Source organism: Notothenia coriiceps, unplaced genomic scaffold (genome assembly GCF_000735185.1).
Source record: "Notothenia coriiceps isolate Sejong01 unplaced genomic scaffold, NC01 NC01_scaffold00037244, whole genome shotgun sequence".
NCBI classification, from domain to species: domain Eukaryota; kingdom Metazoa; phylum Chordata; class Actinopteri; order Perciformes; family Nototheniidae; genus Notothenia; species Notothenia coriiceps.
The window spans coordinates 10,372,431-10,395,977 of record NW_011369945.1 but is presented as its reverse complement, the minus strand read 5'-3'; the positions used below and the strand labels follow the sequence as shown (position 1 = coordinate 10,395,977).

Genomic DNA, 23,547 nt, shown 5'->3' with positions numbered 1-23,547 from the left:
TGTGTGTGTGTGTGTGTGTGTGTGTGTGTGTGTGTGTGTGTGTGTGTGTGTTCAGATTCCGGTGACGGAGCGCGGCGATTTGGTGCGGCAGGGCGAGCTGACGGTGTGCGGGGGGGCTCGGAGGAAGCGTACTGGCGTGAGGAACGTCTTCCTCTACCAGCACGTCGTCATCTTCACCAAACAGAAGAGCGCCGGCCCGGGACGCACCGCCTTCAGCTGCAAGCACAGCATCAAGGTACACCACACACACACACACACACACACATACACACACGCACACACACACACACACACACACCATGTATACATCACTTCAGGGGACATTACATTGACTTACATGCATTTCCTGGAGACTTATTCTAACCTTAACCATAACCAACACATCCCTAACCCTAACCCTAATCCTAAACCTAACCAAGTCTTCACCCTAAAATGAATGATTCCCCTTATGGGGACCTCCAATTTGTCCCCATAAGGGAAGCGAGTCCCCACACGTGACTGTGTAAACAGATTTAGGTCCCCACAAGTATAGTAATGCTAGGCCACACACACACACGCACGCACGCACGCACGCACGCACACACACATATATATAAACACACCTCTCACACAAACACACACACAGATATAAATACACCTCACACACAGACAGATATAAACACACACAGATATACACACACCTCACACACAAACACACACACACATATACACACACAGATATAAATACACCTCACACACACAGACACCTCACACACACACAGATATAAACACATCTCACACACACAAACAGATATAAACACACACAGATATACACACACCTCACACACACATATATATATATAAACACACACACACAGATATAAATACACCTCACACACACAGACACCTCACATACAGAGATATAAACACACCTCACACTCACACATATATATATAAACACACACACACTGTTGCTCACTTCTCTTTCCCCTCGTTGATTTTCAACCTCAAAAAATGCTTTTCTTTAATTGTCATTATCTCTTGAGCGCTGCGTTTGAAGGAATCTGAGAACAAATCTAATTTCTGTACATATTATATTTAAAGTAAAGTCCTATTTCACTTGTTTCTGCTTTAAATGTCACTTTTTCAGTCTATGTTCCGTCATTGCCTCTATTTGTCTTCTCGACTTTACATTGCTTACGCTTGAGATGTGTGTGATGTGTTCTGTTCTTATGTTGACCTTACATTTCACAACAACATTTCTTAATTTGAACTTTTGTTCTTTCTTGTGAAGCAATTTTCGAATTCTATTTCTGTGAAAGTTGCTATGCTAAATAAACATATTCTTATTATTACTGTATCACATGTTCCTCCTCTCCCCTGCAGACCGGGGAGATGGGTCTGACTCAGAGCGTGGGGGGGGACGGGCTGAAGTTTGAAGTGTGGGTGCGTCAGGCTCCTCGAACCAAAGACTGCATCACGCTGCAGGCCAAGGACAGGGAAGGAAAAGTGGCCTGGACTCAAGACATCGCCCACCTGCTGTGGACTCACGCCATCAACAACACAGGTAGAGCCTGACCTCTGACCTCAGAGGGCTCAGCCATAGGCTCTCAGGCCTTTTTAATAAAACGTAATCCACCCCAAATCCACCCAATATGGATATGTCATATTCATATGCTGATTGAAACATTGCCATTGTTGTTATTGTTATTTTTATTAATATCATCATGCGTCACTTTCCACCTTCTTCTCCAGTAGGACTCAGATGAGGGTGTTGCACTTCTTTTTTTTTTTTTTTTTCTTATACATGTGATGTTTTGGTGTTGTTTTGTTTCTTTCCGTTAACCGTTAAGTGGGAAATAAGTTTTTTTTTTTGTGTTTCTCTTAGTATCCTAAGATACTGTTAAGTTTGACTGTGAAAAAAAAAAAAATTATTATTATGAAGGGCAGACCATCTATTTGTATTTATTTTGTTTTTTTTAGAAAGGGGCAGGTCACATAAGATGTTATTCTTCTCCCTGCTCCTTTTCGCTCAATGGTGTTTTGGTAGTCATGTTTTGTGGCAATTATTGTATATTTGGTTTTGCGTACCATGAGCGGGACAAATAAAAATGAAATGAAACAAATTCACACAAATGTCTGAGGGATATAAACTGCGACTTGACTGGTTGAGTCAAACAACTGCAAGGATATTTTTTTCAAATTCAAGGCTTTTTGTCATTCGTACAGAGCTACAGTGTTATGTCGATGGAAATCTTAGGTCCCAGGCTCCTCCAACAGTGTGACACAATACAACAGATAGAACAGTGCAAGGATATGATTCTTGCAGAACATTATTTGAGTCACCTGGGTTCTTAAACATATGTTTGACAGTAGTCTGTACATGTTAAATATAAGTGGCTTCTCCTCTGGCCAGGTTAAGGACAATCTGATTCTTCTTTTTGGATCTGAATCTAGATTTTCTACTTTTAGAGCGGCATTGTTGCCACGTACACAAACAATAATTACTGGATGTCTTCATCATGTTATCTAAAACATATGTAAATATTCTGTCCCAATACTGTAGTGATTTCTACAAAAATGGTGCCGTTTTGAGTTACAAAAATATCCTTTTTTCTATGATTTCTTCCCCCAGAGTTGTGTCTGAAGGAGTCGCTCTGCATGGGGATTTCCAGTAAGCTGCTGCTGGACGCGACAGGAACTCCTGGATCTGAACTGGACTCCATCTACAGTCTCAATGACAGAGGTAGGACAGGAGGGAAACATCTGTAACACAATGCAGATGCAGTGTGGGAAACTACAGGTAGAAAAAGCACTGTGTACATAGGGAGTGGGAAAAGAAAGGCATGTAAACTGACCTGGTATCTATAGGTATATCGCTAAATAACGTAATCTTACAGAGGATGTGATCATGTTTGGGAAAAGGTCTTCTTTTAATTTCAAACGGTGTCTTCAGGAAGTGTGTCAGTCCAGATCAGATTACCGGACTGTTCAAATTTGCTCTCTGAGCCGCGTGTGATGGCCAAGAGATTACCGACAGGAAACTAAACGGTGCTGGTTGTTTCTTCCCATGTGACAAAGTAATAACGTGCTACATGTTTTTTTTTCAATCTGGCGCCCCCGGGCTATTCTATGAATTTTTTATAGTTGCCTCGCGCTGAGACATTTTGAAGAGCTCTGACGTGCCTGCAGAGAATATGTAACGTAGTCAAAAAGCACCTTTTACTTCTCATGTGATCAAATCCCCTCACAGCGGTCAGTCTCAGAGCTGGGAGGGCTTCGTCCTGATTACCTCAGATAATAGACTCATATACAAGTACACTTAACTTCAAGCATCAAAAGGGAAATTGTGAAACAGGACGGCTGCAATTTACTCTTATTTTCAATCAATCCGGCACGTACTTTCCAGATGAATCAATTAATCATCTGGTCTCTAAAACGTCAGACAATAGTGAGAAAATGTCCATGACAGATTCTCAAATTCTAAGTAGATGGCTTTAAATGTCTTGTTCTCTCAGAGAACAGCTGGGAATAACAGTTTTAAGATTCTGAGAACTGCATTTTATGAAATGTTTGCAAAACAGTTGGCTATTATTCTTCTGTCAATTGGCTTATCGGGTGGTTAACCAGCTCTTTGAAGTAGCATACAACCATGACATTCAAATTATGTAGAGTGCATTCCAAACATAGTACTTAATTTAACATTGAATCCCTTTTTCATCTCAAAATGTGGGCTACTTTAATGTTAATGTTGTAATTTATTGTCTTTTATTGTGATGGTAGTAATGTGTTTTTATTACATGTACTGTACAGCACTTTGGCTCGACCAAAAATCGCTTTTAAATGTGCTTTATAAATAAAACTTGATTTGATTTTGATTTGATTTGAATGTCAAATGATTGTAACCATGTGTCCACATATTCTTACTTGATCCGATTAACCACAATGCAGTCTGATCACAAAAGTCCTCTCAGTAATCAAACACGTTATTTATAATATGTGTCATATGTTCAGGCAGCAACAAAAATGGAGAGTGGAAAATATATGAAAGTCTATCTGAAAAAAAACGAGTTTGAGACGTTAAAAACTAACATTGTTCTTACTTATTTATGACAGAATAATTTCTCCCCACCTACACCTCCACAACAGCTCCCTCCTGAATACACACATTAAAGTCAAACACGACATGAAAAAACAAGGAAATGACTGAAAGCACCACCAGAGGCCGGTTATAGAAAACCCCCTCCTGGAACACACATCACATGTTGATGCTATACGATCACTGGCCCGCCCACAAATGGAAATAAAAAACACACAAGAGGAAACGTAATTCCTCAGATTCCAGACCCACCACCCAGTGAGGCCTGCTGGAGCCAAAGTGATTCCCCATTCATGGCTGGGTGCAGTGCACATACTGCTCACCAGGTGTCTCATTGAGAGCAGCAGCTCAGGGTTTCAATGCATGAATTGTCCTCTGGGACAGAGCGGCAGCGTGTTAGAAATTCATTGAGCAGGATGAGAGAAATGCCTCCTCTCTCTGACTCCTCGCCCTTTGTCTCTCCCCACACCCAGTTCTCCTATCCAAAAAACATTATAATGCCGTCATTTTGGATTTCTAAGATTATTAAAGTGCGTACACACAATGCTTTTGTAAATGGGGAAGAATCCATGCGTGGAAATGATGCTTGAATGCAGGATGGTTTCAGTGTTTGACATTTGATTTATTACCTAGAGCAAATAAGGCTTCAAAACACATATTTTAACACAAGTGCTAGATGTTCTGATTGTTGGTGCTTTCTGTTAACCTTTAACCACCTTTCTCTCACGCAGTCCACAGTAGCTGCTCAGACTCCTCCTCTGTGGGCAGTCAGAAGGAGGGGGGGTCCCCGGCGTCTGGGAGGGACCCCAGGAGAAGCTCCGGATCAACAAGTTGCTCCCAGGTGGGATTACATTTCACCATTCAGTCATTCTAGGGTGCATGAAAACATTTACACTTGCAGAAATGCCTCAACATAGCTTTGTGAGGAATGTGTAGTGGCACCACAGGGTTTTTTTCTCTAAATATTTGAAGGTTTTCCATGAAACGTTTTTAAGAACCTGTGTTTCCCTAAAAAAAAAAAACTCCCTTATATGACTTTCTGATGGCCTGGGAACTATCTTGAGATGATGGTCATGGTGAAAGACGAGCCTTGAGAATGCAAATGAGAGCAGCATTCTTTGAAACCATGCACTGGTTGTCACTAGTGTCGACTCTGTCAGCCAACTCACATATAATGGATTATCATGTGAGTGTGGAATATGTAAAGGGGGTGATATTTGGCATCAGAAGTTGGATTTTGATGCCTCTAACTATAGGTTGATGTCAGGGTGGAGCGGTGAATGACAGCATTTTGCCAAGTAGACTTTAAACAAGCATGATTGGAAAGTTGATGAGACTGAAAGCGGGAGTATCACAACACAACAAATAACTTTAATTGGATTAGCAGGAGCACTGGAGTGTGTTCCAGTTAAGTTGAACCTTTTTAAAAAGACCCGAAAACTTGACATAGGGATATGTCAACAGAAATGTTAACAAGTCATCCAAGTTACATCTTGAAAGTTTTTTAATTCTGTATAAGAAGCTTCACTTCAACTGCTACAGGATTTGATTTGTAGATTTGATTGTTTTTGATCTGTATTTTTGAAAATTATGTTACCTTTTTAGTTTTAGCATATTGTTTATTATAACTTAGTACTTTTTTTAACGCATTTAAGATATGCAACACTAAGCTGTCTGTGGCTCTTTCCTGCTGTAACGCTGCACATTTCCCCTCTGTGGGACTAATAGAGGTATTCTGATTATGATTCACATAACAAAGTGAAATACTTGATGTGATCGAAACCTACACAGAGTATGCAATAAGAAATGCATTCTGCTTCATGTTTGTGTGCAACCAGTGCCTTTTATAGAAGTGATAGTGTTGAGACAGAGGGGATGACAGGAGGTCAATGGTATTTAATTAAAGCGCACTTTAAGTATATAGTATGTCTATTTTATTTATATGTGTAGTAAGTCTTTATAATTTAAACACACACTTTATCTTTAATTTGATCAGCACCACTATTATTTATTTATATGTACAATTTTAGCAATTTTTTATATTGTCCTGTTCCTGTAAGCCAGTACAACGAAATTCCGTTTTAATAGTACACTCTGTGTCTTGTTGAAATGACAATGAAGTAAGTCTAAGTCTTATAGGGACCGAGCTCCAGTACATGGGCCACCAGCTCCTGCATTATGCATATTGACGTGTGTAAAATCCGTATTTGTACTATATAAAAACAGCTAACAAAAAACTATGCCTAACTAGTCCACCTATATTCCACCTTAAAGAAACTATGATGGAAGAGGTCAAAACAACACACAACATTTTCCAAATTTGAAATATGTGCTTTCATTGTTTCATGATCTGGGGCAGTTCATCTTTCAGTGATTTCATCCAGCGCTTCAATTTAACGTGGAAACTCTGCCTGCTTGTATTTCTTTCTCTTGGTAAACATGTGGAAGGTATGGTCCTATAACAAAACCCAACCACTAAGCTCAGGGTTAGCACTGTGAATCCGACTATTTGCCATCTCTCTTTCTTATTTCCTTTCACTTCACTTTAACTTCTGTCTAATGAAGGGATGAATAGCAGAGAGGAACAGACAAGGGACGTTGCAATCAGAAATCATTGAAATGTGTCTCTTTTTAATCAGTAATTTGTGCATTCAAAAGCTCATTTGGGTTTGAGTCATTTTTGCTCTTCTCTAATGTATTATGTATTATACAAAAGAGAGTATTTTCATCGAGCCAAATGAACAACTTAAACGTCCCCTAGTTGCCGTTGAATTGCAGCCATTTGAATGTAACGTATGTTTGAGATTAGTGGAGGTGTTACGCTACAGTTTCAGTTTAACAGTGAGGTTATTTATATATTAGGTGAGAGTGCATCATCTCAGTTGTAAGGAAACAACAATACCTGCCTGCCATTTCCATAGCAGTTTAAATGAATGTGCACTGTTCACACACACACACACACACACACACACACACACACACACACACACACATACACATACACATACACATACACATACACATACACACACACACACACACACACACTCAAATCTCCTTATCTAGCAAACAGAATATGACAGATTGGCAAACAGACTGTGCTGGGAACAGATTGACAGACAGACGGACACACGCAGCCCAAACAGATAGGGCAAACACAGAGACAGCGATACACACATATTCAACAACAGAGGGAGGATTGCCGCTTTAGCTTTGGCACGCACACACACTTTAGCGCAGAATAAAAAATGTGACTGTTTCTGTTTTTCTTTATTCCTCCTCAGAGCCACTCTCCCTCTACAGCTGTGTAACTGTCTTCTCAATAAGAGTAAGTTAGTCTTTTTTGATTTCTTCCATCTTTTCTCTTGATGTTGTTGCTCCGTCACTCACTTTCAGATTTTACAACTTTTACTGATTTTTACTTTACTAAGAGAAATCAGAAACATAGTATCTTGGAGAATGCTTAAAGTGACAGTTCTTGCCAAAATCAGAAACACAACATGTTCCGCTTATCTGTAGTGGTGTTGAGCAATCTGGACTGTTTACGTTTGGATATAGTGGCTGTACAGATGCTAGCCTTATCTCCAATATAATGGAACTAGATGGCACTCGACTTGTGAAGCTCAAAGCGCCAAAAAACGTTTTATTTTTATAGAAACCACATGCCGGGTAACTCCAAATAATTCACTAAGGTTGTTGTTGGCAGTTTCCTGTAGGAACAAACTACACACGATAACCGTTAGATGAGGAAGCCAGGAAGTTAACGTCTAACGGTCAACAGTTTGAGAGATTTCCTTACTTTTTGTGTTAAGGTGATATCCTATATATCCATCAGTAAGCAACCACACCAAAAACAATCTAGATTGATAAATAGCTCTACAGGTTAGACATGTTGTTTTATTTTTGGGTTGAATAAACATACTGTACATTTGAATGTAAAGCTAAAATGTAATATGGTTTCTTTGTGTCTCTTCCTGTAACTTTCTACAATCAGAAACTGGACACTTGAAGATTTGAATCATCTCTATTCCACCTCGGGGAAGCCAAACTGGACTTCGCGGAGCAAGAAGACAAAAGAGAGACCCTCAGACTCTATTTGAACTTCTCCCACATGCTCTCCTTCCCTTCTCCCCCCTTCACCTCCTTCAAAGTAATAAAAGGCCAGCAGATTAGCTGGACGACCGCTGCACTGCCACATTCTCTAATAAGCAGAGGAAGAAAGAAAAGCTGCCTCCCGAAAAAGCATCAACGCTGCCCTGTCTAAACCATGACGAGCACCAGCAGGGCTCTACCCGCTCCGCCATTTTGGATCTGCCAGCCTCAGTTGCTGGCAGAGTCATTGACACCAAAGGCACTTCAGCCACACAGTGCGGCCATTGTCTGCCCCGCGGCTCCCCACTAGGCCAAACCACTTGGTCTGAACCACTGACTGCCTGGCTGGCTGACTGTACGCATCACATGCTCCAGAATCTGATAATAAACAGGAAGTAATATGCGGGGCGTAAATCCACCGTAGGATTGCAGATTTAGAATGTATGTACTCTGTCATTTTCATAACGCTGAATGGAGTACTGTTTTTGTTCTCCCCCCCTCTTGCCTGTGGAAAAATGTGTGGCATAGGCTAGGTGTGATTGCATCTATGTAAATGAGGCAGGGGTGGTGTGAGCACACGTACACACAAACACACACAAAGAGTGTCCGTCAACACATGCAGTCACTCTTATTGTTGTAAGACAGTGGAGGCTCTATTCACATGCTCACACACACTCACTGGCCGATTTAGAGCCTGGTACAGTGGCTAAATAAACATCTGATCACATACAGGAAGCATTGCCTCGATAATCAACGCCTTATAGGATCATATCCGACTGTTTCTTTAAGCTAAAGATGTATTAACAGTGGCAACAACTGGTATTTAATCTTCTTAAAAGTATAACTTATGTCAGCTACTTGAGCTTGTTGGTGCCTTATAGTGTACTGATGATGAGTTATATGCATTTTGTTTTATATTCTATGTGCCAAAGGTATAAAATGGGTGTCTGTGCAATGTTGTTTTGTGTACAAAGAGGTATTGTTGTTACATTTGGTTTGCTCTTTCCGGATCTCCATAAAATGGTAGATCTGTTTAATTTGATTTATTCCGGTGTTGCTGGTTTTTTTGCTTGCGGCAAAGAGGTAACTTACTCAAAACGAGCTTCTAGGTTGAGGTTCCAAGAAAAAAAAGGCCGTCTTCTCATTGTCACTCTTAAGCTGAAAGGATTGCTTTATTTAACATTTTTAAATAAATAGTTTGACAGATTGGGAAATGTGTAATTTAGCTGTCTTGCCAGGAGGTAGATGAAAAGATGGATACCAATCTTCAATGTCTGTGTGTAACATAGGAAGCCTTTGCAAACAGAGTTAGCTTAGCTTAGCTTAGCATAAATATTGAAAAACAGCTAGCTTGCCAAAAGATAACAACAAGTACATACCTGCACCTTTTTAATCGTATAAGATATAACATGTTAAGCCTAAAAGGGTGCCAATAGGTGGATTTGTTACCTAAAGATAGTAGCTGTTTTGGCTAGCTTACTCTTTGTGCTAAGCTAAGCTATCTCACTGCTGTAAGTAGCTTCATATGGCCTGTAGAAATAAGAGTGTTATCAGTCTTGTCATCTAGTTCTTGCTAAGAAAAGCTAATAAGGGTATTTCCTGAAATGTTACACTTTTCCTTAATCTCCCAGAAGTAATGGCTTATTAAAATAACTTCCACTCACGGGACAGACACTACTTCTCTGCTAAACACACTCATGGGTACATTTGAGTAGAAACATGTAACACTGCTGAGTTGTACTCAAACTCACAAAACTACAATTATAGTGAAGATCCCATATATATTACATTAGTGATTTAAATCTACAAAATAATGCCCAGCATATCTGGAAATTCTCATTTCATTGTCATGTTATGATGCTGACGAAACCAAAGATATGAATATTTCATACGACAGTGTAGTTCATATTGTATGACAGCAAGCATGCAGTCAGTAAAACCAATCATCATCCACTCACTGGTTTGATTTGATCACTATCAGACAATATCACGCTTAAGGTACAATATGAAACCATCAGGTAGTGAGAGATCCAGCAGCAGCGGGAGGTCAAGCTCACGTCTGCAGACGGCCGCGGTTATCAGGTTTAGCACGTTTCATATCTGCATTCAAATTCAGAAATTGCAAATGGCTATTGAGCCGTTTCTGAATCAATATGTAATTTGTTGGCTTGGAGAAGGCCCTCGTACACCTCGTAGCCTTTAGCTGTTTGGTACATTGCGTTATATTGGAAGCGATGTAATGAACACCATCTTTCATTCTTACTGCAGTATAGATTGTCACATGCAAAATCCTCTACTTTTGTATGCCGTGCAAGGCAGTATTAATGTAGAAACATTGTGCTCTCTTTCTACCCTCACACTCTGCCTAGTGTTTACATTTTTTTAAAGGAATGTGGAATGTTGCAAACGCATGTTATGCTTACTTGATATTTGTACTGTTTTTGTACTTTTCTGTGTTGAATTAAAACTAGATGCAAGTTTGAAACGTCTCAGAGGGGATTTAAGAGGAGGGGAGACAGACAGACAGACAGACAGACAGACAGACAGACAGACAGACAGACAGACAGACACACAGACAGACAGACAGACAGACAGACAGACAGACAGACATACAGACACAGACAGACAGACAGACAGACAGACACACAGAAAGACACACAGACACACAGACAGACACACAGACAGACACACAGACACAGACAGACAGACAGACAGACAACAGACAGACAGACAGACAGACAGACACACAGACACACAGACAGACACACAGACAGACACACAGACAGATATAGGTGCATTAAGTCAAAGTAGAAGTACCAGAGTGTAGGAATACTTTGTTACAAGTCAAAGTCCTGCATTCAAAATGTTACTCAAGTAAAAGTAGAAAAGTATTAGCATCAAAATATAGTTAAAGAATAGTCCTTTTGCAGATTGGTCCATTTCAGAATAATATATATGATATGTTTTATAATGATTGATCATTAAAGTGTTCTCAAAGCTGGTAAAGGTGCAGCTAGTTTGAAGGACTTTGTATACTGCAGGGTAGCTTGTGAATTTACTCCAGGTGGAACTAAAGTCTGATTTAACACTTGATTACATTATTAATCCAAATCTGTAAAGTATCTAAAGGTATTAAAACAATGTAGTGGAGTAAAAGTCCACCATTTACCTCTGCACTGTAGTGGAGAAGAGGTACAAAGTATAAAAGATAGAAATTCTCAAGTAAAGTCCCTCATGATTGTGCTTGAGTAAAATACTTGAGTAAATCTATTGACTTCACTGATGTAGAGGGATAAACTAAACACTATGGAGCAGTGATGTCTCTGAGGTGTTGTTGAGGGTTATGGCCGGCTTGTCGCAGGTTTAACCTCAAAATAAGGCCGGTAACCTCCACAACCTGAGAGTTGGTGTAATGCGTGGGGTCTTTTTCTCTCTGAGCGCCAGCTGTGCTGCTGCTTCACAAAAAGCCGAATGATTAGATAACTACAGTGCAGCGCCATATCAAATAGTTCCAGGGATCAAATTCTCTAAAGGAGGGGAGGGCAGTTTGAGTGTGTGTGTGTGTGTGTGTGTGTGTGTGTGTGTGTGTGTGTGTGTGTGTGTGTGTGTGTGTGTGTGTGTGTGTGTGTGTGTGTGTGTGTGTGTGTGTGTGTGTGTGTGTGTGTGTGTCCATCTGCGTAGAGAGAGAGGAATGAGAGATAAAGGGGTGGGTGAAGAGGAAAGGAGGGGGGGGGGACAGGAAGAAGTGAGGGAGAGAGAAAGGGGACAGGAGACAGTAGGTGGGAATGATGGGAAATGAGCGAGGGCGAAGGGGCAGACAGACAGAGAGGCACAGTCAAGGGGGAAAAACGAGAGGAATAATAGAGAGGGGGGCTTATATAGAAAGAGGGAGACACAAAGTGGAGTTAGAACTTTTTTTTTTTTTTTAGGGAGAGAACTAAGAGAGGGCCGAGAGAGCTGCAGCGTGGATGCAGGAGAGAGAGAGCGAGCGGGGTAAAAAAGGGGGGATGTTGACAAAGCAGCGAGACTGTGGCGAACAAAGAGAACGTGAAGAGAATGAGTCGGGGGAAACATCAAAGGGATTTTTCAGGCCCGGTTACCGGGACAACAGACATTTGCATGCGATTAGCTTTTTACATCATATTAAGAAGGGTTAGGGTGAGGGAGGGAGGAGGGGAGGCAGGGAGCTATAGATCATACACACACACACACTGTATGAGATAGTGGGAGAAAAAAAAGGGGAAAGAAAAAGAGGGACGTTGGTCATCTCACGCGGATAAACTGACTTATAGGCAGCCAGCCAAGCGTTTCCTTTGTAAATGAGAGTGCATGTTGGAGGGAGATACAGTAATATGCCGGCACAGACATTTTGGCAGAGGGAGGTCAGAGCAGGCAGTGTGTGTTTCTTTTATTCGATTTGATTTTTTTGGCTGCTTTGAATACAAGTTTGAATGATTTAGAGCTCTCAGTTTGATAGGTTTGCCACCATCTCAAACAGGTTCACTGATTTAGGGTTTATAGTTTACATTACAATCACATGTGTCCATATTTTAGCACTTTTTTTTACCCCGAAATATCTTCTTCAACCGCCAATCATTCAATCCAGACTTAAAATATAATGAAATTAATCAAAAATAAGTAGTGATCAAGGATTAACCAGACAGATGTGATGTAAATCTGGTCAACTACCTAATAAATGCCAAAAAAAACACACCCATCTCCAATTGTTCCAGGATCAAGTGTTTCTTTATGGGTTGAGATGAATGATCCCACTTCTTAAGTTACGTAAACCATTAAATTGGATAAGCAGATTAATGCATTGTCACAAATCTGAAACCCGGTGGTGACATTTCGGAGATACATTAACACAACGACGGTTGAGAATAGATCGAATTAGTGAAAATAACTTACTTAGAATTACATTATTATTATTATATACAAAAATTCCACTATCATAAATGCACGTCTAGACTCAGGTATGTGTGTGTATTTGTCGTCCAAAATGGATCCAGGTTACAAAATAAACACTTTGTTGTTTGCACACACACAGTGCATATATCACTCTGTCAACAAAAAAAAAAACACCTCACACACCCCGCCATAATAAAAGCCATTAAACATGTTTCTATGGACACACACCCTCCGGCGCTTTACACATGTAACATTATCCCTCCTTCCTTTCCTTCCTTCCTTTCCTTCCCTCCTGTCTCTCCATCAATCCCCTCCCTCATCTCCATCTCTCCCTTCCTATCCATCCATCTTCCTCCTCTCTTCCTCTCCGGCCTCCTTTCTCTCTCTTTCTCTCTCTCTCTCTCTCTCTCTCTCTCTCTCTCTCTCTCTCTCTCTCTGAGTGTGTGATGCTTCAGTGCCCTCTGTATTGTGGCTGCATTGTGCCAGTAGGCGTCGCCGCGACAGCCGTTGTCAGGGCAGCATTGTGATGGGGGGGTGATGGTGTGTGTGTGTGTGTGTGTGTGTGTGTGTGTGTGTGTGTGTGTGTGTGTGTGTGTGTGTGTGAGTGGGGGGGTGGGAGTGTATTACAGTATCAATACCCTGACACTGCGACAAAAAGGACAGCAGCCGTAGCCACATATCACTCCACCTCTGCACTCCCCCTCCGTCGTCTCCTCCCTCCTTCTTTCCTTCCTCCCCCCTCCAAAATCAATTCCTCCTCCCCTCCTCTCAATTGATTTCCCACCATATCTCACTGAATATGTACATATTGATCCCCCTCTTCCTCCTCCTCCCTCCCTACTCTTTCTTTCTTTCTCTTTTTTGTTTTTACTCAAGGATCTATCAGATTTCACCCCCACCCTCATTTCACTCTCTCCATCTCTCACACACACACACACGCACGCACGCACGCACGCACGCACGCACGCACACACACACACACACACACACACACACACACACACACACACACACACACACACTTTCCTCATCTTTCATTTCATCTCCCCTATTCTTTCCCTCTCCTCTGTGCCATCTCTTCTGCCCCCTCCCCTCCCTCCATCACACCTCCCTCCCCGTCTCCCTCCCTCACGGCTGTTTTTTTGTGTTTTTTTGTGTTTTGTTTGTGTGTGTGTGTGTGTGTGAGATATCCTCTGTGTGTGTGTGACATCCTCTGTGTGTGTGTGTGTGTGACATCCTCTGTGTGTGTGTGTGTGTGTGTGTGTGTGTGTGTGTGTGTGTGTGTGTGTGTGTGTGTGTGTGTCACAGTCTCACTCACTCTCTGCATATTAATTGGTGCATTTCTGCTGCGGCGGAGAAAACAATCAAAGCGTCAGGGGCGGGTGATGATGCCATTGTGGCAGCCGCAAACACGTACACATATGTAGCACACAAACACAAACAGATAGCGAGGGCACACACACACACACACACACACACACACACACACACACACACACACACACACACACACACACACACAGACACATTGATTTACTATGTACACATACACGGAGACGAGCATGCGCCGCATGTGCCACAGACTTAGTCAGTCACTCTCAGACACACAATGGCAGGCTTACAATGGCTGATCCAGGAGATATGTTCTGCGTCAGCAAAGACATTTGAATTTCCCAGCCAACATTTACCTTCACACGGCGAATCGCATTTAAATATTTAAAAACCCGAGGCCTTGAGGGCAGAAATATTCACACTTACAATTCTTCCATATACGTCGGGAAGAAAGGCACCAAGGCAGAGGTGACATCTAAATACTGTTCAACTGAAGGCCTGTTATTAAAGAGAATGAACGGGGATGAAGTAAACAACTTGTAAAAGGTGAACATTTCTGTCGTTATTTAACAGCCTATTCAGCTTTTTGTTCTTCAATTTGTTCACGCTGTAACTCTGTGCAATAAAGGCTGAGAGGTGGTGAAAGAGGCGCGTGGGCTTCACCACTCCACCAGCATCGAGCCCACGTACTGTAGATCTGACTACGCTTTTTGTTGTTGTCCTCTGCCCTTACACTGTACAACACAGTACGTCACTTACATGGAGAGCAGGATACAAGTGAGCGCTTATGGAGGCCGATAGTAAAAGACTAATGGGAATGTTTGAGCTTACTTGTTGACAAATGAGTATAGGATGCAACCTCCAAAGCAAGTTAACGTGTTTCCAAAGTCCATATCCATTGTTCCAAGATCGTGGATAAGCATTCAACTAGATTGCAAATCAGATGTAAAGTCGATGGATAGGACTCAGCCTTGTTGTTAGGCAACACCAGCTCTGAAGAGGTGTTTAGTAAGCAGTCTTTTTTAGTCAAGGTCAAGTGTTCAGTTGCTGCACAATGCCCGTCCCAACCCAGGTTTCCAATATGTCATTTGAACACTTGGTCTGATCCTCTTTGCATAGCTTTCTAACAAACTGTGTAACCTTCAACGCCTCAAATTATGATGCTCCTCTACTGTTACAGTAAACAAGTGGTTAACGTTGTAAATGTGTACACAATTACTTAGTATAACTTAGGCAAAGTTTGGGGTTTGGGTAACAAAAAGATCTGTAACAGTATTTCATTAGTCCTGAATAGGTTTGACTTCACCCAACTTCTGCTCCCACCTACCCTGAGCGCTCCTTATTGGTCCGGTGCATCTCTACACTTCAGAATCACTTTCTCTAAGTGTCCTAATATTTCCACGGATGGGTTCACAGGAGTTACTTGAATGTCTGGTTGGTCTCATACACTTGCCTTGTGCTTCAAATGCCCGGGAAATGAGACCAGGATGAGTTATTTTCCATCATGGGTCCACATATGAACAGTTGAACATTTCACATCAGCACATCTAAAATTTGAAAGCCGGACTACTGGCTAAAGTTAAAATAACACATGGGGGACTACAAGTAAAGTGAAAGGGGTAACTCATAAAGTTCAAACCACAAACATTATCACTGGACTCTGCAGTCCCCCCCCCCCTCCCAGGATATCACATCATCAAAGGCCTTCATGTATAACATCTGCCACGTCTGCCTCTCAACGATTGGACTACAGCAACTCCTAGGCACATAACGTGTTTGGTTTTTTGAGATTGTGATGTTGTCGCCGACTTCACTTGGTTGTTTGAACTATGGAAGCCAAACCAGGTCCAATAAGAAATGAACACTTGGGTGCGTTTTAACTTCCAGTGCTCATACACCGCAAATTGTATAAGTCTTAAGGGGATCTTTAAGGCAATTCACCGCTCGCAGCATGCGTCCATAGAGCAGTTTCCAGCTAAATAATCTCTGAAAAACCCATTTTAGGCATCTTGCCCACTCCCAAACAACACACGGACAAAGTAAGTGACTACCTGGTGAAGAAAGTCAAATATCTAAAAGCCAAATAAGAAGTGAAAGTAGAATGAATAATGGACTTAAACACATCAGATCAGAACAATCATTACAATGGAAAGATGATGTTACTCACATTAAAAAATGTGTCATTGGCCTCTCAAACTTTTTGAGGTGATAATTTGTATTTGTATTTGTTCTACTGCCTAATATTCTAATATACAACATTGAAGCTTTTGACAAACTTCCAGCATTAAACCACGCCTCGTTTAAAAAGAGGACAAAAATAGGATGACGCAGGGGATGTTTTATGCAAATGGTGTTGATGCGGGTACATGGGTTGGATTAGACGTGCACCTGCTACAACTAAGCCATTGGCAACTGAAAAAAAGTGGGTGCAGCCATGTGTAAAGTGTGTATTATAAGATCACGGTCAATGTGAAACAATGAGTATTACCATAAAGTGGTGTCACTTTAACAGGCCTACAAAGTCCCATTTCAACTGCCTGGCTTTGGAAAGTATTTCTCCTAAGTGATTTATTTCCCACTGCTGCTATTTTTTGCTGGGGACCCCCTGGAAAACCTCCCTCGGGACTCCTGGTTGTCCCCAGGCCTCATGTTGGGAACCCTTACACTTTCAAATATGTGCACTTTAGTATCATCCCCTCCTGGAAGTGGCCATGTGCTTCCGGGGTTTGCTCACCACAACATTTAAAGCTGCCTCTTGTCATCACTTTCAACACACTTCAGTTGGTGTGAAACTTTTCCTCTTCTTCTTCTTGGGAAAAAATAAAAAGTCTCCCCAAAGTGTCACCCCAGATGCCATATTTAGGATACAAATGTGAAGGAGATGACAGCGTTGTAAAATGGTGCCCGTGCTGAGATTATAATTAACATTTCCAACCTACATCACTCTCCCTCCCACTTCTCTCCCCTATTCACCCAGTCCTGTACAATAAATGGGAAAAATGCAAGAAGAAAGGAGAGAAAGGGAGAAGGAAAAGAAAGGGAGATGGAGGAGGAGAGTGAGAGAGAGAGGGAGAGAAGAGGGTGACCAAACGGAGGGAGGAGGGAGGGGGGAAACGGCGTATGCTTGTATACAACCCTGATTTCCATTTTTTTCCCAACTCGTAATGTATTTAATTCAAGTGAAACGTAATCATGACGTGTCGTGTCATTAATCTCCTCGCCGCCTCTCCCGTAAGTACACTGAGTCTTTACTTTCAACGTATATCCTATATCTCCATGTATCTACTTACATTTAATCCACCTCTCTGTTTACATGGACACTTTTATGCATGGTGGCGTGAAACCAAGGGGATGAAACATTTCCTAAATTGTTGAATTTATTTATCGCGACTCTTTTTTCTTTCTTTCCTACACACATATATACGGGTTAATGGCCAATATAGTTGTTGTTGTGCTTTGTAGCGTGTGTATGCTACGTGTGTGTGAGTGATTGGCATGTCTGTATGTTGTAGACTATGTAATGTATGTAACCGCGCGCTCCGGACCACTTTACGTGTGTGTCATGTATGTTAACCGGCGCGCGTGGCCGACATGCATGTAGCCTACTATAGCCCGTGACATGACAAAAAAAGATCCGGGAAAAATGCACCGTTTCCTCATATAATTCAGAAAACACTCGGTGTAACATTTGGGATAAGTCCATTCGGGGTGTCAAGTCGAAATGAAAATGGTCGCGAGAGCAGGAAAGTCACTCGGAGTGGTTAAAATGTATTTCTTTCTAATTCGCGTAACTTTTAAACCAAGTTGTGTTCGTGTATTTCTATGCAGCGTGAGGGAAACCAGTTGAGAAATTCGGCAGCTTTATGACCTCTTCTTCTATATCCCGTTTTAACCTCTCCCCCAAAAAAGTAGCTTTTACTTTCTCGGTGCGTAACGGGAGGCATTCTTCGATAAGCCGCAGACATGTTGTCCAGGCGTAAAAGTGGATTTTTGCGTGTTAGCAAGTTGAATCACAAAGCGTAATTTGTGGGTAGATGCGATTAGCCTGACTAATTCTTTTGTTGGACGCACATTAGGCATTGTGTAGCGCATTGTTTTCCAGATAAGCACCGCCACTTTCATTTGGGATGTGCGCAAAAACGCACCCACGAGCTCTAATAGTGTTTTATTTCACCTTATACGTTTGCCCACCTTTTACTACAATGTTTACTACCACCCGTTTAGTTGTCCTAACATCACCTCCTGTGTCTACAAGCTCAGAAAGTAGCAAGTGTGGCACGCAACGCTGTGGCTGTGTGTGTGCAAAATGTTGCCAAAATGCATTCTGGAAAGAGAAGTTACCGGTTTTAAAAAAACGAGGGGTTTTTGGGTCGCTTTTTGGGGACTGGTGTCGGTTTGGGAGATTGGCAGAGGGACTCGAGATGAAATCCATGATGGCACTTTCTTCCTCCCTGCTCGCACACTCGTCTTTTCCCCTCCCTTAATCTTTTGTATAGAAAATTTAAGAACAAAATGGAGCAGGGGAGAGAACGATAGATAGGCTGACATGACACACACGACTTCTCCAAACTACATCTCATTGTTTGTGATCTTTAATCGCGTTTTTTGGAAGCGGTTTTGTGCTATCTGCGGACAGGGTTAATCTCATTTTCGCGGAGGGTGTTTATTAGTGCATTGTTTGTTGATGATTATTTATTTCATTAATGTGCCTCCTAATTGAGATGGCCGCGAGAGAGAAGAGGGGAAAGAGCGACTGAAAATGGTTGCACGTTATTGACGCACATCATAGGGGCGAGGAGGAAATTCCTCATGAGATAAGGCGCAGACGTGTCATCTGGGTTGACCAAAGACACTCCTGTCGCCTTTTCCACGTCCAATAGAATATGTTTAGGGATCCTGAAATGCCCTATTTTTAAATCCACCCCTAAATGTCACACTTTTTGAGAGCGTGTGCATAGTGGAAGTAGGTTGACATTGCTGGCTTGTCCTATAAAGGGATTTAGTGGAGAAGTAGCTTTTTTTTAACACACTCTAAATCAAATAAACCTATATCACATCTTTACAAATCTCCTGGGATTTCAAAGTGGATATAATATATAGAACACATAGATACATGTATCCTTATAACCTTCTTTAAATAAGTGGTTTTGTCCCATTAGAGGGACTTTTTGTAGTTTTTCTAAAATCGAATCCATGTCCAGTCTTACCCATAATAAGATATGAATCCCCTTAATATTAAGAACTATACAAATCTCCTGGGATTTGAAACCAGATAACATATATGACACAAATAGAAAAAATTCAACATATATCCTTTTTTTAAATAAGTGACTTTCGCCCATTAGAGTGACTTTTTGTAGTTTTCCTAAAATCTAATCCATGTCCAGTCTAAACCTGTAGAGAATAAGTTAGAGAAGAATCCATCTGCTTTCCCGAGATGATTTTACAAAGCCTCCCCTGGAACTCACTGTGCTCTCAACCCTGAAACATGGCCCCATGTTATAAAGACTCTAATGGTTTCCCCTCATTCAGACCCTCTCTCTGCTCAAGTAGTATCCTCCTCCTCCTCCTCCACCTCCTCCGCTTTTGCCACCATCAACGCCGCCCTCCTCCCCATCTTTGTACATACTGTACTGTACTTGAGGGGGCACATACACCCCATCCAGGTGGCTCTTGGGGGACGAGATTGTGTGCGAGGGGAGAAAGACACAGAGAGAGTAAAAGGGAGAGGAGTGGAGCACCAATCAAGGCTTCTGATTGATATAATTGGGTCATTAGTGCGCTGCGGGAGAGGCACCTGCTTGCCCTCAGTTAGGGAGAAGCTACAGCATTGTGACATTTTGAGACTGCTGAGAGTTCTGCTGCCTGCTCGGGATTAGAGTGTATTTAGAGCATTAGGGCCTTACTTAAATAGTCCGCCACTTGTGCCACTTGTATCGAGTTTGAAGACCAAACTGATTCGTACAATGAACAGGTAGATCTCTCAACTCCACTGGTTGAAATGAAAGCGTAATTTGGGGAGCGGAGCGAGCTAAGCGGGTCACAGCGGCGGGAAAGGAGCCCGTTGTGGTTTGAAACAGCAGGTGGATGAAAAAATAGAGCCGCAGTGGTGTGGTTTTAAGAGAGCGGAGGGAGACGTTAGAAGAGAAGCGTAATAAGGCATCCCATGTGAAACCTGCTTTCTACCTCTACATGCATTTCCTATGTGCATCGGACACGCCACGTAAGCATGCATTCTCAGACAAGCAGTCTGAGAAACTGAGAAGTAAAGTGGTTTAAAAGCTACCTTTGTTTCATTTGTTATAAGACTTTTTTGGGCACTTTGCCCCGAAAGCAACACGACCAAAGTTCCTCCAAAAGTCCACGTCATTTCCCCCGTATCTACACGATTATTGCTCCCTGTCCCTATTGAAAGCTTTTTGAACACTTCCCAATGTCCCCAGACATCCCAAACTAGTTATTTGTAACCTCACCTTCAATCCCCCTGACAGAGAAAACCCAGAGCTGCTGGTGGACGGAAAAGTAATCCCCAACATCGATTAATCCTTTTTGATTGACGCCCGCATACACTGTGTGTATATAAACAAATAAAAGTGTAATTGCATGTACATGTAGGAAGGTGTTACGAAGAAAGAGAACACATGCTCTGCATATTTCCCCTGGGTGAGCAAAGAATCAATCTGCATTAACCGTTTCTATTTTGCTCAATAGGTGCACACGTGTCGAATATAGGTGATACACTTATTCCACAAGGAGGTCACGGTGTAGGGTCAGCTTCCCAGGGGATTGTGGGTAATCTGCATCTTGCTCAAGGACAAGGGCTGTATCAAATATAGATGACTTGATTGACAGCTTTAAGAACATATTTAGATTTTTGATTGGAAATAAAAGGCATCATGTAGGCGTTTTGTTTCACCTGCTTTCCCTCTCAGCCCCTGCAGGTGCATTTATTGTGCCTTTTTAAAAGAAAACATCCGCTCATTTGGTTATGACATTTGCATGCTCCGAACCAATTACTTCTTTCTTAAGGCCCGTATCCTGTAACCCAGAATCAGAGGAGTCAGTCTGCGTGACTCGGAGCGACAGCCTTAGTTTCTCTGCAGAGACGCTGTGATGTTTCCAACGTTCACATTCTCAGATCTGGCAACCGTGGAGTCACTACGGTGCTTTAGCGACTGCGGGGAAAGTGATCGGCTTGTGTTCTCCGCTGCAGGAGGAATTCATTCAGAAGGAGCAGCAGCTTGAGAGGAGATAGAAGCCTAGAGGATAAGGATAGGTAGGGAGGAATGAGCAGTCTGATAGTGTCAAATAAACAGAAGTAAAACAGACGAAAGTGGCAAATATAAGGTTTTTCCTGTAATGTCACCAGAGTCTAATTGATCATTTCCACAACTTTCCCTTCATAAAATACCCAACAATTGTCAATATATCGGCCCTTTTAAGGAGACTTGTGCCCTCAAGCACCAATCGTAGTGACATTTTAAGGGCAGGAGTGAGCTCTGATGGCAATTTCACTTTCATTTTCAGACCAAAATGACACGCAGAAGTTCCTGTACTCCACTCATATCTGTACAGTAAGTGGTGGAGGCACAGTGGGAGACTTCCCCCCTTATCACTGCTGAAGGCGAGGGAGGGAGAGAGCGCTGGCCACACAAAGTTTGAGCGAAGCCGGGAGTGAAGCAGGGGGTTCAGGGAAAGGTGAAGTTAAGGAAATGAATACCGTCTGTGGGGAAGTTCGCCCCGTGACCACGCGATAAAAACCACAGGACCAAATTATACTGTACCGCACAGCGAGCCGGCTTCCCCCTCTCTTCCTCCCTCCGTCGCTCATCTCTCTTTTTTTGTGGTCAGTCTCTCATACTCCCGCTTATCCCCGAAGGACACCTAACCTCGCACACGCTTCATCACATGGGAGTTCAAGTAATACAGCTGGAGGAAAGGTGCGCTGTATGGACTGAAGTACGCGCAGGAACCCATGCGCCTGATAGACGGTTCACTTGATGCCCTAGGGCTGAGGCCAGAGACCTTGGAGAAGCCTATTTTTAGATGAATAGAGGAAGTAGATGTCTAACACACACAGATGAGAACGTAAAGGCAGTCGGTGTATACCCTGTTCTCTGTTTATCCTGTTATGAGCCCCTTACCTGTTCTTCAGGCCGCCAAAGGGTTTCACAACATAAATAGCCGGGTGATTAACAAGGTCTGGAAGAAGAAAACTCATTTATGCCACAGAGCTCGATCTGCCTCTTCTGAAATCTTTGTTTTGCTTGTGAAATACTTCTTAAACTATAAACACTATTAAAACTAGAATAGCACTCGCCTCCACGAAGGCAACCGGTGCATTCAAATGCTCCTGGTATGGTCCCGTTCATCAAGGTGGAAAGTCATTATTCCGTCTGCATGTCATGAGCTTCAAGTTGTGCTAAGGGTTAAAAATGGATACTATGAAGATGTGTTGTGGCTTATTGATCAGAGCATTTAAAAAAATCTAGTTTTGTAGTTGTTTTTTTCCAAATGAATTTCTGATTATTCAAACGCTCAATGAATGCAGCAAAAATGCACCATCTTGCAATGTTAATGAAAGTTAAACCTGCTATGTGTGCCAGCCTCACGATTCAGATATGGTCCAACATGTTATGGTTTCTTCCTTCGCCCTTCCACCGAGTTTAATGCAAATCAGACCAGTTGTTTTTCTGTAATCCTGCTGACTTGCAGACATAGAAACCGAGCTGAAAACTAACCTCCCAGGCAGAGGTAATAACTATTAAAATGAAAAAAACAAAGAAAGGCAAATCACACTCCAAAGAGCCCACAGACTTAATTATGCAAACTGTGACAAGTTGTTGCAAGTAGGTATTGCTCGGCTATAAAAGCTAACAAGCCAAAAGAAATGTACAGGCGACAGACACAATGCACTCCTAAAGCACAGCCTATAACACTCATTAATGTAAAGCCGAGCAGATGTACTCCTTCCTGCCCACACACACACACACACACACACACACACACACACACACACACACACACACACACACACACACACACACACACACACACACACACACGGTTAAAAAAACATATCTCAGTCCTTCTTCAAGGCCTCAAACCCAATCCCCCAATTACACCATCTTTTC

At 42.1% G+C, this 23,547-nt stretch overlaps 3 protein-coding genes across 6 annotated transcripts in view; 2 read left to right on the top strand and 1 right to left on the bottom strand.

The window, feature by feature from the left end:
* The window catches only part of arhgef40 (Rho guanine nucleotide exchange factor (GEF) 40), a 146,410-nt gene extending 135,755 nt beyond the window's left edge, over positions 1-10,655 (top strand). The window contains exons 5-10 of the mRNA XM_010793476.1: positions 56-235; positions 1,366-1,546; positions 2,615-2,725; positions 4,810-4,919; positions 7,363-7,406; positions 8,073-10,655. Of these exons, the coding sequence (XP_010791778.1) occupies positions 56-235; positions 1,366-1,546; positions 2,615-2,725; positions 4,810-4,919; positions 7,363-7,389 (609 nt within the window). The 3' untranslated portion in view covers positions 7,390-7,406; positions 8,073-10,655. The remainder of the gene's footprint in view (positions 1-55; positions 236-1,365; positions 1,547-2,614; positions 2,726-4,809; positions 4,920-7,362; positions 7,407-8,072) is intronic.
* The window catches only part of angpt2b (angiopoietin 2b), a 510,244-nt gene that overhangs the window by 290,477 nt on the left and 196,220 nt on the right, over positions 1-23,547 (bottom strand). The gene's annotated exons all lie outside the window — the stretch shown is intronic.
* znf219 (zinc finger protein 219) overlaps positions 17,513-23,547 on the top strand; it is a 31,288-nt gene continuing 25,253 nt past the window's right edge. For 2 of the 4 annotated variants that reach the window (XM_010793480.1, XM_010793477.1), the window contains exon 1: positions 17,513-17,644. In XM_010793480.1, coding sequence (XP_010791782.1) covers positions 17,606-17,644 — 39 coding nt within the window. In that variant the 5' untranslated portion in view covers positions 17,513-17,605. The remainder of the gene's footprint in view (positions 17,645-23,547) is intronic. The other 2 variants (XM_010793479.1, XM_010793478.1) reach the window with 1 other exon arrangement.